The 16,685-nt window shown below is 45.0% G+C and overlaps 1 protein-coding gene and 1 long non-coding RNA gene across 7 annotated transcripts in view; one reads left to right on the forward strand and one right to left on the reverse strand.

The window, feature by feature from the left end:
- Positions 1 to 7,987: 7,987 nt before the first annotated feature.
- Tmigd1 (transmembrane and immunoglobulin domain containing 1) overlaps positions 7,988 to 16,685 on the reverse strand; it is a 164,274-nt gene continuing 155,576 nt past the window's right edge. For 4 of the 6 annotated variants that reach the window (XM_050128917.1, XM_050128918.1, XM_050128920.1 and 1 more), the window contains 5 exons: positions 14,120 to 14,398; positions 10,254 to 10,357; positions 9,044 to 9,084; positions 8,747 to 8,805; positions 7,988 to 8,539 (listed from right to left, as the gene is read on the reverse strand). In XM_050128917.1, coding sequence (XP_049984874.1) covers positions 8,508 to 8,539; positions 8,747 to 8,805; positions 9,044 to 9,084; positions 10,254 to 10,357; positions 14,120 to 14,398 — 515 coding nt within the window. In that variant the 3' untranslated portion in view covers positions 7,988 to 8,507. The remainder of the gene's footprint in view (positions 8,540 to 8,746; positions 8,806 to 9,043; positions 9,085 to 10,253; positions 10,358 to 14,119; positions 14,399 to 16,685) is intronic. The other 2 variants (XM_050128922.1, XM_050128921.1) reach the window with 2 other exon arrangements.
- On the forward strand, positions 8,818 to 16,675 carry LOC126492458 (uncharacterized). Its single transcript, XR_007589592.1, has 4 exons — positions 8,818 to 8,952; positions 9,083 to 9,101; positions 13,395 to 13,531; positions 15,236 to 16,675. It is a non-coding gene; the product is annotated as an uncharacterized lncRNA (long non-coding RNA).

Here is a 16,685-nt window from a genome sequence, read left to right on the forward strand (position 1 = left end):
AGTGAGATCTGGTGCCCTCTTCTGGCATGCAGGCATAGGTGAGGCAGAACACTGTATATATACATAATAAATAAACCTTAAAAAAAAAGTATTTCCTAAAACCCCTTAATTTAAAAACTTTGAGTTGCCTCTCAGTGGTGAGTGATTGCCCAGCAAGTCCAAGTCCCTGAGTCGGTGGTCACATGGTGAAAGGCCAGATTTCTTAAGGAATGCAGGCAGCACCTGGAGAGCTGGCTACGGTGGTACATGCCTGTAATTCCATCCCTCAGGAACTGAAGCAGGAGAATTGCAAGGTTTGAGGGCTGGGCTACAGGGAAAAGGTCTGTCTCACAGAACAGCACCAGAAAGAAAGAAGCAGAGAGATTAAAAAAAAAAAAAGCCCATGTTTGAAATCCACTCAATCTGGCTTTACCATTCAGAGGTATGTACAGTCCGCTTCCTCTTCTAAAAAGGGATGTTCCTATTAAACACAAAATATCATGAGTACAATGATTCCTATATCAACTATGTCACAGGCTTTGCTCAGTAGTCTGTGGTCATTTATTTCCCATTAACAACCCTATGCCAGAAGTGGGTTTGTCACTGTTCCCACGTCTTAGTTAGGGTTTCTATCACCATGAAAAGACAACATGACCATGGCAACTCTTAGGCATACATGGAGGAGCTGAGATTTCTACATCTCGACTCACCTGTGAGTCAGACCACTTCCTGCTGCCTGCAAGTCAAGACGTAGGGCGCTCTGAATAGTTTGGGTTTCCGGATGCTGCTTCTCCAAGCTTTGACGGTCAGACAGAACACTGCTATCATGAAGCTTAGGCACGCGTGCGAAGCTGTGAAGTTCTCCCATTCATCTGATATAGGTGGAAAATAAGGATGGCCAGTCAGTGTTCACACAAGGAACACACGGCAGAGGCGTCAGTTAAAGAGTAGTGACTGTGAGATCAAAAAGCATCCTCCCCACCTCTACGGTGATCAGAAGAAACTGTCAATTTAGCAGAAAGACAAAGCTGGCAATAAATCGGCCGGAATTTCCTTAAAAACAAACGCAACTCACATCACCAATTGGAACAAAGTCCTTCAGCCTGGCGATTTCCGGGTGAGCCAAGTTTCGTTATCAAGCCATTTTATGAAGTCCCATAACTATAAAATCATTTCTGGAACTCAAGGTTATGGTGCCTCAGCAGCAACAAAGTTTATGCCCTCTTTGATGGAAGTGTTTAATGATGCCCTTGAGCTGCCCGTCAGACCCACAAGAGAAATGCCCTGCTTGGGACTGACACTTTGCTTTGGAAGGAACGTGCAGTATGCAAAAATGACATCCAAGGGGGCAAAGCCAAGAATCATTATTGCTAAATACATACTTTTTAAATCGTGTAATACGGGGACTCATGGGACTGAACAGAGAATATTCCTGAATGGTCCGTCCGTTCTGAATCTATCAGAGATGAATGATTCTGTGTGGTGCAGCCAGGATGAGCGTTCAGCTTTTCAAAGCATCTGCTCATGTACTGTACGTCACGAATGTCTGTCTGGCAGCTCCGGCGTTCCCATGAGCGTTGTGGGCTGAGCATAACGGCGCAGCATGAAACCACGGGAACCTGGCTGCTCACTTCAGTAACCAACCTGACCAAAGCTCCGGGAGGAGCTGTGCCTTCCCTAAGGACAAGATTCCAAAACCCAGGGGTGTAAGTCAGCTTTCCACCACTGTGACAGAATAAGTGATATCTCAACTAGAGAAAAGATTCCTATCAGCTCACAGTTCCGAAGTTTCAGTCCGTGGCCGTTGCTTCCTGTTGTTTTAGGTTGATGGCTGTGTAGAAAGGAAATTGCGATGGAGCACTTGCTTCCTTCCATGATTGCTAAAAAGCAAGAGTTCCACAATTCCCTTTGAGGACACACCCCCACTGACCTAAGACCGCCCACTAGACGGCACATCTTAAAGGTCCCACCACCCTCCAGTAGACTCCCCCCCCACAGGCTGGATCAAACCTAGGTACTAGGCAAGCACTCCATTGACCCACACCGCTTGCGTTCCGTCTACAGCAAATCTTTTAACACAAGACTCAGCCTCAGTTCATGATCTACTCACACTTTAAGAACCTTGGAGGACCCCAGCACCCGCTAGGGGATGTATTCCTCTTCTCACTCCCTTCAGGGCTCCCATTCTCTGGGTGAATGGGTGGAGTCTGGTCCCGGCCGGGCCTTTAAATCTTTCCGTACAGCTTTTCCTTTTCTCTCATTCTGCGCTCCCTGTCTGTCCACATCTGTTTTTCTATTTGATGTTAAAAAACGTCGACCCTGGGTGTTTCCTTATATATCTGCGATACAGGAAGTATCTTATAGATGGTCATTTTTTTTTCTGGTTTTTCGAGACAGGGTTTCACTGTAGCTTTGGAGCCTGTAGCTCTTGACAGGCTGGCCTCGAACTCACAGAGGTCTGCCTGCCTCTTCCTCCCAAGTGTTAGGATTAAAAACGTGAGCCATCACCGCCCGGCTAGACGTTCATTCTTGATGTAGGAGGCAGATGTGAACTGAGGTTTCTGTTGTCTGTATGAAATAAATATGCAGACTGCCCCTGGCTGACTTGTGGACAGATGGAACGTTGTAGGTTGAGATCCAAAATTCTCTTAATCTTATCGTGGACCCTTAAAAACCTAAGGACACCAAATGGAACAATTGGTGCTTATGTGTCATAGTCAAAATTTTTACTGTCTGTCTCCATTCCTCCTGTCAACTTGCCAAAGAGCAGAGCGTCTTGTAAAACCAAGAATAATTGTGGTATTAAGGGCCAAAAGGCAGTGATAGAATTGACTGGACCTCCTTCCTAGTTGTGTGGCCTTGGACAGATCACTTAACCTTTCTGAGCTTTAGTATCTCCAATCAAATATAATGCCAGCATTACCTATCAAAGTAGCTATGTGAGTCAAAAGCAAGCAAACAAACAAGCAGCACCCCTCCCCCCAAAAAACAGGTGTGAAACGTAAGATGTTTTATAAATTACAAGGTAACATGAAAATACAAGTGAAGGCCCCTCCTAATTTATTTAAACATGGGCTAACATTTGCTGAGAGCATCAGAAGAAATAAAGGCCAGCAGTAAGTCGTGAGTTTCCACAACAACACTTTAGGAATCCGGTGAGGTGGTTCAGATCTCCACACACACACACACACACACACACCCCAACCTGAGCTGTACACGTATGTGTAGAAACCGCTCTGAGAACTACATGTTTGCCAGCACGGTGCTAGTGTGAACAACCCATGGTGCATGTCGGCTACACCCCCACCTTGACGCTGTCAAGATAAACTCTCCTGCTGAGACACCTGTGCTTAGCAGGGAGAGCATGTCCTCTGCGGTCCCCGGCACGAAGGACCTTTGTTTTTCATAAAATGAGACAAGCGGCTTGATTTTAGTTGGGCTCGCATTATTGCTGCCCTGTCTCCTAAAAGATGTGTTCCTAATAGACATAAAACTACTCAAGGAGATAAACCTGATTTTGTGGCAGGTCAGTCAGCACTTTCTATGACTCAGAGTCCATGGGGGTAGGAGACATGGGCTTATTAAGAAAACTGTCCTTGGGTTGGCAAGATGACCCAGAGGTTAAGGACACTTGCCACCATGCCTGATGACCTGAGTTTGATCCTTGGGACTGCATGGTAAAAAAGGAGAATTGATCCCTGTAAGTTGTCCTCTGATATAAGCAAGCTACCTCCCAACACAATAAATAAATATAATTTGAAAAATTAAAAAGAAACTTGTCTTGGAATTAAACATTATTTTAATTAAACTATTTTCTTATTTGATACACTGTTTTGATTTGCTTCATTGCTGGAGATTGAACCCAGGTCGTCACACATCCTAGGAAGTGCTCCACCACGGAGCTACACTATCCCTCTTGAGTTCTTCTTGGGATGGAAACACCTGTATTAGTCAGAGGTTAATTTGTGTACAGTAACAACCCAAATACCTTCCCAGTCTGGTGGCTTAACACAGAGATCTAATTCTCATTTGCACATGAACAGGAAGCTCTGGTCCGGGAAAGTTATTAAGAACCTCAGGGTGGCAGGTGTCCTGACCTCTTGCCACAGAGGCCACATCTGGGGACAGAGCCTAAAAAAACCCATTCTGCTTTGCTATGCCCAGAAGTGGTCCTATTCAATTCTCTCTCTAACCCCTTGACTAGAAGTCATGTAGATGGACAGACAGGAAACATGGTGAGCACAGACACTCGGGAAGTATCATTGCCACAGTCCTCAGCCCCCCAGAGGGCAGGAGGCTCTGGATGACTCACAGGCCTTCATCCTCATCTTCGCACCACGGAGCAAGCTGCTCTGCTTTAGACGCCCAGCTCATGCCACTTGCGTGACTAAGCAAGTCATAGCCTCCATTTCCACACCTGTGGAGAGTCCAACACCCACTTCTGCACAGGCGCAGGAGGCACTTGATTGTCACCAGGAGGACACAGAATACCTAAGGCAGCAATTCTCCCCCAACAGTTCGAATTTGGCAGCTTATCTCAAAGACTATGGTGACATTTTCCAAAGACATCATGACCGACCGATATTACTGTAAATTACTTAGAGATTCTCGGCAAGTCACCCAGGACACGTCCCGATGCCATTCTTGGTAAAATGGGAGGTGTAGTTTTCTGCTGTTGCCTTTTCCCCCTCTGTGACACGGTCCCCACTCCAGTGCCCAAGCTTTAGACCAGCCTGGGTGTGAATGCCAGCTTAGTCACTTTCTTTAGTTAGCAAGCGTTCTGAGCCCAAGCATCCTCATCTTTTTTTTTTTTTTTTTTTTTTTGTACTGAGATTGATTTGGGGCCTCTTAACACTGGGACAGTCACAACCATTTCACAGGGCTGTCTCTAAGACTAAAAACATCATTCAGATCAAGTCCCCAGCACAGTATAGTGTAATTTTCTATCCTCTGATACATTCTACCTAACATTTCTGCATTTGGTACAAGAGCTTTGTGACAGAAACCTCAGTGAGTTGGTGAAAGCCCACGTCAACACCAGGTTAGGATCTCTGTCAGGAAACGGCTCTGTTAGCAGGAGAGAACACATCTACTCCTAGACATTAAGGATCAAAGCAAACAAACAACCAAACAAATTAAATATGGAGACTCAGACATACGAATACACATTTCTGACTTCTTTTAAAGAATCAATTCTCTCTCCAGAGGTCAAAGTTAGCTTCTAACATACAGTCCTTGCCACTCCATAACAGAGGCGACTGAAGGGGGAAAACTGGCAGGGAGGGGAAGCCATCTTCAACTATTCAGCCAGGCACTAATGATGATATTGGATATATATATGTGTGTGTGTGTGTGTGTGTACATACATACATACACACACATACGTACATACACACACACAAACATATATATGTTTTTTGAAACAGGGTTTCTCTGTGTAGCTTTGGAGCCTGTCCTGTAACTAGCTCTTGTAGACCAGGCTGGCCTCGAACCCACCACAGAAATCCACCTGCCTCAGATTGAAGAGATGGCTCAGCAGTTAAGGTCACTGGCTGCTCTTCCAGGGGTTCTGAGTTCAATTCCCAGCAACCACATGGTGGCTCAAAACCATCTATAGTGGGATCTATGCTCTCTTCTGTCATAAAGGTGTACATGCAGATAGATAACACAAATAAATCTTAAAAAAAAAAAGAAAGAAATCCACCTACCTCTGCTTTCCGAGTGCTGGGACTAAAGGCATGCACCACCACTGTCCGGCTATATTGGGTATTTTTGCTGCTCCTTTTATTTTTAATTTTTTAATTCTTTGAAAATTTTATACAGTATATTTTTTATCATAATGTTTCCCATCTCCACCCCCCAAAACTATTCCTTTTGGGGTTTGGTAGTTGTTATTTGACACAAGGGCTCATCTAGCCCAGGCTACCCTCAAACTTACTATGTAGTTGAAGTGGACCTTGAACTCCGAATACTCCTGCCTTCATGTCTCAAGGACTGGAATATAAGCATTTTCTACTACCCCTGGCTTACACTGTTAACCTCTAAAAGACTGTAGAATTTAAATAAAGTACCATTTTCTTTGCTTTTAGGTGGAACTATATCAAATAGGTAATTGAATTATCCTAATGCAAATTCAGACTAACAAGTAAATATCATTAATAAATGTTTCTAAAGTTTAGAGGAGAAATTACTACAATAAGTAGAATTTGCTTGATAGATTAATTCTGGCAAAAACATGGTGGGATAAAGGGTATAGGTTACTGGTAGAGCACTTGTCCTGGGTTCAATCCTCAGCATTGGGGAGAGAGAGAGAGAGAGAGAGAGAGAGAGAGAGAGAGAGAGAGAGAGAGAGAGAGAGAGAGAGGCTGGAGAGCTGTTTCGTCAGTTAAGGGCACAAATGCTCTTAGGGAAGACCTAAGTTCAAGTCCCAAGACCCATGTTAGGTCACTCACAACCATTTGTAATGCCAGCTCCAGGGGATCTGATGCCCTTTGCTGGCCTCCATATGCATTGCATTCACACACACACACACACACACACACACACACACACACACGCATGACACAACATTAAAAATAACAATAAAATCCTTAAAAAAAGAATGAAGCTCAAAAAGAAGAAAAATAACAATACAAGGTGTCCGCGTTTATGGAAAGACAGAAAGGAGCAACTACATCTGTCTGTTCCACCCAAACTGGAGCTCAAGTCAAAACTAGAAGTCCAAGTGTCAAGATTTGGGTTATGTCAGAGTAGTAGAGACAGCCCTGGGGAAGAGACAACAGACAGGGCCTACTTCTGAAGCCTGTAGTTTCATGGCCTAGGCAGGCGGCCCGTGACTTTAACAGGAGACATAGTATTATTGCTGACTCTGTCTTCTCTGAACAGAAAGGCAAATGAAGTGCAGTGGCCATTTATGACATTGCTGTGCGTGTGTAGGTCACAGTCTTGGTGCCAGTGTGCAAGGTCACTGTACTGTACACGGGTGAAGAAACTCTCTCCCGATGACCTGCAGTTCTCAAGGATTGCTATGTGTCCTAGGACGTATTGTGATTCATAATTTTGCTATGTGGGGCAAAGGCATTACCTTTCCAGACCTCGTCAGCTCTTCCCCACGTTTACCTAGAGCATGTGGAATCAGAATTGCCAAGCTAATGAAAATGTAGTAAAGCTCTCCCAGTCCAGCCTCCTTGTTTTCCAAATGCCCAGGGAAGGGAAAAGGACTGCCCAAGACAACACGGTCAAGACCAGAGCCAGCTCTCCTGCCTTTGCCTCTATTTCTATAAGAACATTTTACTTCCTTTTCCTTCTCAACCAAACTGCCTCAAGCACTCACTGCCTGAGATCTGTTGTCTCCACACATTCTAAGCTCCTATCTAATCACTCAAACATTCCAACTTATCCCCAGTCCTCCTACTTTATCCTTGTAGCATCCTACCAGGGCTTCCAGATTCTACTTGGAGAAATCCTGCAGGAAGCCAGATCATCTCTCCGCCCACCCATCCCTCTCCCCCTCCTTTTTCTGGTATATTTATTACACTAAACACATTCTGAAGAGGAGAGGGGAGAGGCTCCTTTTCTTGTCTGGGATGTAAAGAGCACTAGAGTTAACACCAAGGACTTAAAAAAAAAAACGCACAGGAACAAAGCAGAAAAGAAATTTCTTTCAAGTTAGAAGTGGATTGCTATAAAAATACTAAAGATGGCTCTGGCCACTGCTGTCTCTTGCCCAGCTCACTCCAGTTGCATGGGAGAGGAGCAGAAAATTCTTATGAGGAAGAAAAAAACCAGGAAGGAAAAGAATGAAAGTGGAGGGAGTCAATGATGAGCGGGAACTGAGCGATACACACAGCCCGAGCACAGGCTGAGTCCTAAGGAGCACAGAAAGAGCAAACGACTCGGGAGAGCAGACAGAGGGCCACCCTGCCCTTCCCACACTCCAGGCCTCACAGCAGTTTTATGACAGCGTCAGCCGTGCTGAGATAAGGAAAACAAGGACGTACGCTGGGAATCTCATGATACTAAATTTATTCCATTTGAAGTTAGATCCGGACTTCTTTAGTCCTAAGACATTAAGGAGAGGGACACTGAAATCAGGAGATAATTACAACTTCATGTGCTCCCTGGCAACCCAGGAACGTCATCCTATGGTGTTCTCTGCTTTGATCTTCTTGGTTTTTTCTTTTCTTTTTTTTTTTTCTTGGCTAATGCATTGATTTGGAAAACCCCAATGTCAGTTAGTCTTCCTATCTAGAAAAATAAGTCAGATAGTAAATGGCTACCAATCTATTAGGAATAAATCACAATTAATTAACATATTCTTAAGGAGAGGGCTTAAACAGAATCTTCATTTTAAAACCTCTTGCATGAAATAGCTCCATAAGTAGCTTGAATTAGTCCTAACAACCACTGTTCAGTAATTAACTAAATGCGTCTTCATAACCTCTGACAATTGGATCGGGGGGAATTTAAAAGCAGCAATAAATACAGATGTCGATACACAAACTGAGGTGGTCCTGATGCAGAACTCTTCATGTGTCAGGCAGGGGCTCAACTTTCTCATCTGAAATGAAGCAAGAAATTAATTCGAACCATGATTGTAGGAATAAGGGGGAAAAAAAATCAAAACAAAGTCCATCCTCTCAGGCGGAACGCCTTGGTGTGTTCCCCACTGCCCACTTGCCACGTGCCAATAAGAGGTAACAGCATGGAGGATGGGGCCAAGCGCCCTGGCCTTGCTGTGTGAACAGAGGGCAGCAGTGACTCCTACCTGGACAAGCTCCCTCAGTTGCTTGTGTGGCAATGCAGTTGCGCAAGCCTTGGTCAAACCTGCTTAGAGAGTAGGCAGAAAGCCCCAAGGTGTTCCTGCCCTAGGCAACCCTCCCAACCCTTCCTCTAAAGTGGGGGTAGGTTTCCCCCACGGTCTGTTCTCCTCTGAACCCCTCCACCTTCCTGCACCCCCAGTCTCTGGAGAAGGTGAGCCTACTGCCCCACCATCCCCCACTCCCACCCCCACCCTGCCCCCACCGTCCCCAACTCTCACCCCCCACCCTGCCAGAGTACTTACAGAGCTGTCTCTGAATTCTTGTTTTTCTCTTTCATGCAGAGCTACAAGGCAAGCACAGGTTCGTGAGTTTGCATCCTTTTCTAAGGTCAGGAGTGAACATTTTGAATGTATCGTCACGGCAATGGGTGCTGCGGATAGATTTTAATGAATGATTTTATTGATCTTAATCAGAATGTTTCTAAAGTTCACAGTTAGGTTTTCATTTCATTATATTAAAAAAATCTTTGTGTGTGTGTGTGTGTGTGTGTGTGTGTGTGTGTGTGTATGTGTGTACACATACATGGTGGGGAAATATCATGCCACAGTGCATATACGGAGGACAGAAGACAACCTGGAGGTTTCTGTTCTTTTCCTCATGTGGGCTCTGGGAACTAAACTCAGATAGTCAGGCTTGGCCACAAGTATCCTTACTTGCTAAACCATCTCTCTTATTCTCTCTCTCTCTCCTTCCCTTCCTCCCTCCTTCCCTCCCTCTTTCTCTTTTCCTCCTCCCTTTCTTCTTCCCTCCCTCACTCCCTCCCTTTCTTTCTTTGGAAAAATGTTTTGGATTGGAATAGAGGGTGGGGCAAATTTCTCTTGGGAAACACTGTTGCCCTGAATCAGATCTAGTTACTGTTGCATGAAAAATGACTTACTGACTGATGAATTCAACCTAGGGCATTCTGTCTCTCTTTAAATTTAAATTTTCTGCCACATATGTGCCCTTTTTGGCCCTGAGTGATCTGGCAGAGTCAAATGCATGGCATTAACCTATATTCTGAACCACAGTAAACAGCAATGCCAACCGTTGGACGGCTCAAACTCCAGCCCACAGCTACAGAGCATGTGGCTGTATTCAGGAGCAGAGAATGCAGGCATCTGTTCCTCCCCGGGTTTATTCATTGTACCAGGGGCACCATGGCAACAATGAAAGGGGAAGTTATTGATTGGGACTTTTCTGCTTCTTACCTCTCCAGCACTGGGAAGACAGGTGTGCGCTGCCGCACTGGGCAGGAGAAATTTAAAAGGAAGAGAAACCAACTCCAAAGTCCCCGCCAGTGATACCATAGGCATTTCCACCCCAGCTTGTCCACATGTACTTCTCTTCTTGTAAAGCTCCACACAGGATAGATGCTGGAGCCTTGCGCATGTGCGTCACAGTCTCTGCTAGAGCCATAGCCCCGGCCTCTTAGACGAATTTTTACCCCAGTAACTTAGAATACTTAGGTACCTTCATTATTCTTTTTCTCCTAGCAAGCAGCCCAAAACCCAAAGTCAGGAAGACCACGACACAAGCAGCAATGATTGCCTCTACTGGGACGGCTGGAACTTTGTCTGTTGGGAAAGCAAACACAGGGAAGAGCAGCCAACTTTTAACTTACGTGTTTGTAATAGGAACATGGTCTCTTATATTTGCACACACCACTCTTTTAATTAAATCTTTGCAACAACCCCAAATGATGAGGAATAGGGGTCTTTGACAGGTTAGATTACTCACCCAAAATGTCAGAATTAACAAACTGTCTGGGGAGATTCTGAGCCCCCTCCTTTGTGAAGGGAGTTTCTGAAATGTGAGTACCCCACCCCGAGTGGCCGTCCAGTCCATTTTGTGCTTTATTTTCCTTTATTTATTTTTGCCACAGAAAGCAGAAGGAAATTGAAGTCAAGACCTTTTCAAAAGCACAAAGGTTTTTTAGGAGAACTCTCAGAAGAAGACAGAGGGAAGAGGGCTGGGAGAGCAAGAAGGCGGAAAGGGCTCCCTAGGCTAAGACAGACGGGAGACATGGCTGGGCTCAAGGAGCAGCGTGCACAGTGGTCCGTCCATCAGTCAGTCTGTACTGTGCTAGTGCCCCAGGCAGACAAGACATATAGAGAGTGGCTGCTTGGTGTCTGGTCAGGAAGTAGAATTTCAGGCATCAGCCTTCCCACCCTTAGCAAAGATTTCCACAGTTCTCTAAATGACAAGGAAGGACAGTGAAGGGGCTGCGACAGCCATGACAGCTTGAAGACAAAACTCACTAGAACGTTAAGTTTACTTATTTGTGTTACACTTCTTCACTTGTGTGTAGATGTGTGGGGTTCGGAGGATGACTTGTGGGAGGTAGTTCTCTCCCTCTACCGTGTGGGAAGCAGGGGCAGAAGTCAGGTTGTCAGGCTTGGCAGTGGGCACCCACTGAGCGATCTTACTGGCCCAACCAATTATCTTTTAAATATTTTCTTCTAATTATATCCAGTTCCTGCTCAGTATAATTGCAGAGGGGAGCTGGGGTGGGGGCAAATGGATTAAATATTCCTCATTTTGTGTGTGTGTGTGTGTGTGTGTGTGTGAATACTAGGGCTAGAACCCAGGGCCCAACACATGCTAAGCATAAATTCTACCACTGAGCTATACCCTAAGCTCCAGAGTGTCCTTCACTTCTGCCCACTCCTAGCTCTTCCCCCAAAATTATTCTCATGTAGGTGTGGGTAGGGTCAACCCTCTGTAGAGGGTGGCCTGAAGAGCCTTCTAGAAAATCCCAGCTGTATATTAATCAACTCTGGGATACACTGCAGTCTTTACCTTACTGGAGACCTCCACTTGCACATCAAGGAAGGCTATCATATTGGGACAGAGAGGAAGGGAAGACCAGGTGACTAGGAGAAGAAATCAGAGTGCTGTTGCAGATAGGAAATGTCTTTCACCAAACTGAAAGCTGTGAAGCCACATGTCACAACTTTCCTTCCACAAACCAAGCTGAAACAAACCGACTGACCTACTGGCTCCCCTTGCACTTCAAGTTCCTGTTGAAAGTGACTCTGACACAGGCATCTAACTACCTGGACTCCTCCCTTTGTCCTGTTTTGGTGGTCCTCTCCCTTGGACCATTCTGGTAAAATAGTTATTAACACGTGGGCTGACTCTTGTGCTGGTGAAGGGCTTCATGCCATTCCCAGCGTCTCGTGGTGCTTTAGAAACCACCCCCACAGAGCAGGGGCGAGCCTGTGGGGGATCCGGCATCAAGCCCCAGGGAGCCCCAGGAGCAGAGCAGAGCACATGCGCTCTAGAAGGTGAACGGGCAGCCTGGGAAGTAATGAAGCAAAAAAAGAAAAAAGAAATAAGAAAACAAGCTGGTTTGGCAGACCTCCATCCGAAACAAGTTTCTGCCCACCTAAAAGGCAATTTGCTGATTGCCACAGAAGCCGTGTGATTTAAAAAAAAAAAAAAAAACATGGTCATAGAGCAATTATGCTTTCTTCCTAACCAAGAGGGATGCTATAATCACTCAGTCTCCGAGTGTGGTCTTCTAGTTAATTAGAATAGTAGCACATGTGGCTCACTGTACCATGTTTTTGTAAAGGTTCTGGGTAAAGTCTAAAAGCGTCAAGGTGGTGTCCCTTCCATTGCTTCTGCCCTTTGGACACAGGCTCTTTGGTAGGGTTTTGTTGTAGTTGTTGGTTTTAATCACGTAGCCAGCCCTGAGGCAGACTGTTTTTTTCTGCAGGACAAATTACTGAAAAACCCAGTAACCACAGTGATGGGGCAGTCAACCAGTAGCCACTCCCACTCCTCATTGGCCACTGACTTTGTATCCTTGGCTCCCTAGTGTGGGGAGGAAAGAAACTACTGATGTCTGGTGACATCAGTCCGTTCATGCAGGATTTGGCAAGGAGGTTGGTTTGCTTCCTGGGAAATGGCAAGGTTGGCAATGAATAGGTACAGTGAAGAATGTTCTAGCAGGATGCAGGAGCCTCAGCTTGTTTCCCTGCTCCCTGATACCCGCCCAAGAGCAAATGTGCACGAAGGAATGGTATACTTTTGTGGCATTGGGCTTTTCAATTTCCTTTTTGTCTGAGCAAGAAGCCCAAGGAGACTCATGCCTACAGGGCACGCATATGCATTCAGGCAAACACTCATACACGTAAAGCAAAATGAAATCTTTCAAAAGGGAATAAAATATCAGGAGAACACTTCAAATCTCACTGGTTCTCCGTGATCACAGGGGAATGAGCTTGAGCGAAGAGAACACAATGCTGAGGGAGAAGGCTCTGTGATTTACCTTGTTTCCCCACTCCCAACGCTGATCAGGTAACAGGACAGAAGTCAAGGATTACGAGTGGGCCGGGCGGGGTGGCGCACACCTTTAATCCCAGCACTCGGGAGGCAGAGGCAGAGGCAGGTGGATCTCTGTGAGTTCGAGACCAGCCTGGTCTACAAGAGCTAGTTCCAGGACAGGCTCCAAAACTACAGAGAAACCCTGTCTCGAAAAACCAAAAAGAAAAAAAAAAAAAAAAAAGGAATTACGAGTGGTTTCAAAGATCTTTTCTTTAAAAAATCTTATCAATATTTTTCTTTTGTGCATTTGTGAATTATCTGAATTATCTTCTGTTACAGGCTGTGAACTCAAATGGCTAGTTCCTACACATCGATGCTGAAGGGAAGTTGCAGAAGTTTCTTCAACAAAGTCACACCAGAATTGCTTTCTACCTTGGTCCCAGAATCTCAGCTCAAAAGTCAGAGGTCTATATGGAGTGAGCATATTCTTCTATATTAAAAACTTTTTTTTTTGATAAGGTCTCACTGTATAACCCTGGCTGTCCTGAAACTCGCTTTGTAGACCAGGCTGGTCCTGAACTCACAGAGATATGCCTGCCTCTGCCTCCCAAGTTGTTGGCATTAAAGGTGTGCACCACCACATCAGGCTTAGATTTTTTTCTATTTAGAGCAAATACTCTACCTCTGAGCTATCCCAGCCCTTCTCAGTGTCCAGGATCAAACTCAAGACCTCCTGAACACAAAGAAAGCACCACAGAGCTATAGCCCCAGCCTCTAGCCCTTTTTACTTTTTTATTCTGAACATGTTCTCACTAAGTTACCAAGGAAAGACTTGAACTCACAACCTTCCTCCCCTAGCCTTCTGTATAGCTGAGATTATAGGTACCAAACCTGACTCAGACTAGAATTCCTAAGGAAAATTCTCCTGGACGGGGATAATTTTCCAATGAAAAATCTTAGCTACAAAGCATAACGGTCACCACCAGTGGTTAGCCCTGATAATATTTACCAAGCCCGTCTTCTGACTTATGCATCATGCTGAGCAATTACTTAAGAAGAATTACCTGTAACGACCAGGTGGAAGTCCATGGTCTCCACTTTGAGAGTTGAGCTAGCAATACAGCTGTAGGTTCCATTGTCGGATTTCTTGACTTTGGTGATTGACAACTGCAAAGACTCACTTGTCTCTTGGATTTGGTGACGGCCTTTCTCTAAAACCAGGACGCTGTTGTCTTTATGCCACTCCATTTGAGCCTGAGGGTTGGATTTCACGTTGCAAACCAAGCTTACGTCGCTGTCTTCCTCTGCGGTTTGGAAGTCATCTCCGCTTAGAATGGGAGGGACTGTAAGACTCAAGCATTCAAGATTAGTTAGAAGTGAACAGTAGTTAGTTCACGGTCAACAATTCAAGATCCCCTTTCCATCTTTCTCGGAGTATATTCACCCAATCGACAAAAATGTGTGGAGTGCTAAGCACACAGGCAGTAACCAGGGACATGAAAGTAAATGACGAACATTCAGGTCTAACTTCATAAGACTTGGGGGCTATAAAGATAGACCATGAGGGGCTGGAGAGGTGCTCAGAGGTTTGGAGCACTAGCTGCTCTTCCAGAGGTCCCAGGTTCAATTTCTGTGGCTCCCAGGGCAGCTCGCAACTGCCTCTAACTCCAGTTCCAGGCATCTAACGGCTTCTTCCGGCCTCTGTGGGTACTAGGCACATACAGTACACAGACATGCATGCAGGTAAAATATTCACACACATATAGCAATAAAATAAAATGATTTAAATGTAAAGATTTTTCCTAAAAAAAGATATACCTAAAGCTGTATAAGATAAGGAACATAATATATATATAATAATAGCTGGGCATGGTCGCACACACCTTTAATCCCAGCACTTAGGAGGTAGAAACAGGCAGGTTTCTATAAGTTTTAAACCAGCCTGGTATACATAGCAAATTTCAGGTTGGCCAGGGCAACATAGTGGAACCCTCTTTCAAAAATAGTCCTTGCTCTCTGAGCGTATTATACTAATCCAATTTGTACGAGGGTCGGCTAAAACAGCACAACACTAAAAACAAGCATGGTAGCTAGCCCCAATTCCATACATGCCCTCTGTTGTGACTCTGAGACAGATACTCAACTGTTAAAGTTTCCGTTTCCTCTTTTAAAAAAAACAGAAACAAGAACTGGGATGCTGAGCCCTTTCTGCACTGTGAAGATTAATTGCAACAATGCCTGTGAAGAAGCCGGTAGCATGCTGACCACTGTTAAGAATGCGGTGGCGGTTTGGAAAGCTTTTCACACCCTCGGGTTTTGTATTTTGTCTGACCACATTTGCCTGGGCCACAAATTTGCATCGGCCCAGTGGCCCTATACAAAGAAGGTCCTGCCTCAGGAAGTCTTCTAAGAGTGGTAAATCTTGCCTCTATGGGAGCTTAATAAATCCCCATGCCTCTCCTCTTACGTCCTCCACAGTGAGAGCAGTTGTAACCGGGGATAGTCGGACACATTCATCTTCATCAATGATTCCAATCCTCCCCCTCCCCCACGTCCAGGAGAAGAAACGGCCAAGCCATGTTTCCCTTCTCATCTACGCCCATTGTGTTTATTGGCAGATGTTCCGGAAATTAATAAACAGCTAGAGTGGGCAGTAAGGAAGGAGGGAAACCTAAAGAAGGAGGGAAAAGGAGCTTGTCTCATCTGCACCCTGAATAATTAGACCCTGAGTGGGCTGTGTTATTAATAACTTTCGCAGAAGAATGACATTTTGTGAATTCTGTATCCATTTCCAACAAGGGTGGTGTGTGGTGTTCAGACACACAGGAAGCTGCTGGAATACAGAACAGGATGGCCAAGCACAACAGTTCCATTTGTGGAGACATCCTATTAACCATTCCTTTAAAACATTTAACGTTAATAAAAGTTTAAACAAGTCCTCTATTCAGGGACACTGGCCCTTTAAGAAAAATCAAAATAAATAAAATAAAAATCAAATAAAGCTAAAACCTTCTCTTTGACATGCAGCCTAGTCACTTCCTGAATCCCTACTGTTTTTGTTATTGTTGCTGTTTTTAAGATAAGTTCTTACCATGTAGCCCAGGCTGGCCTTTAACTGACAAGCCTCCTGCCTCAGGCTTCACACCAGTGCCAGCATTATGTGGCCTTGTACCACCGGGCCCTGCTGCTGATACAAATTAATGAATAAAAGGTACAAATACCCAAATAGAAACATAATTATAAAGCATGGGCAGACATCTCACAGAGAAGAAACATGAATAGTCGTTACATGCACGAAAGGGTGAATATCCTCATTTTTAGTTGAATAAGCCAGGTACAGTGGCTGACTTTGAAAGACTGAGATAGACCAACCAGTTGAGCTCATAAATCTGAAGCTAGCCTGGGCAACATTGTGAGATGAGAGACACACGTGTGGGAGGGTGGGTGTAGAATGCTCAATGTTACTGGCAGATACTCGGTGCTCCCGAGGGGATGGGAAAATTGAGGCATTCTGATGTTTCATATGGGGACATGAATTGAACAGTGTAGCCAAATCAAGATTGGGACTTCAGTTGTCACTTAACAAAATGCAGACGCCCAAGACGGTCAGCTTCTTTCCCCCTCCACTCA

The sequence above is a fragment of the Alexandromys fortis genome, unplaced genomic scaffold (assembly GCF_014885135.2).
Source record: "Alexandromys fortis isolate MF-2015 unplaced genomic scaffold, M_Fortis_MF-2015_v1.1 scaffold_80, whole genome shotgun sequence".
In the NCBI taxonomy this organism is placed as follows: domain Eukaryota; kingdom Metazoa; phylum Chordata; class Mammalia; order Rodentia; family Cricetidae; genus Alexandromys; species Alexandromys fortis.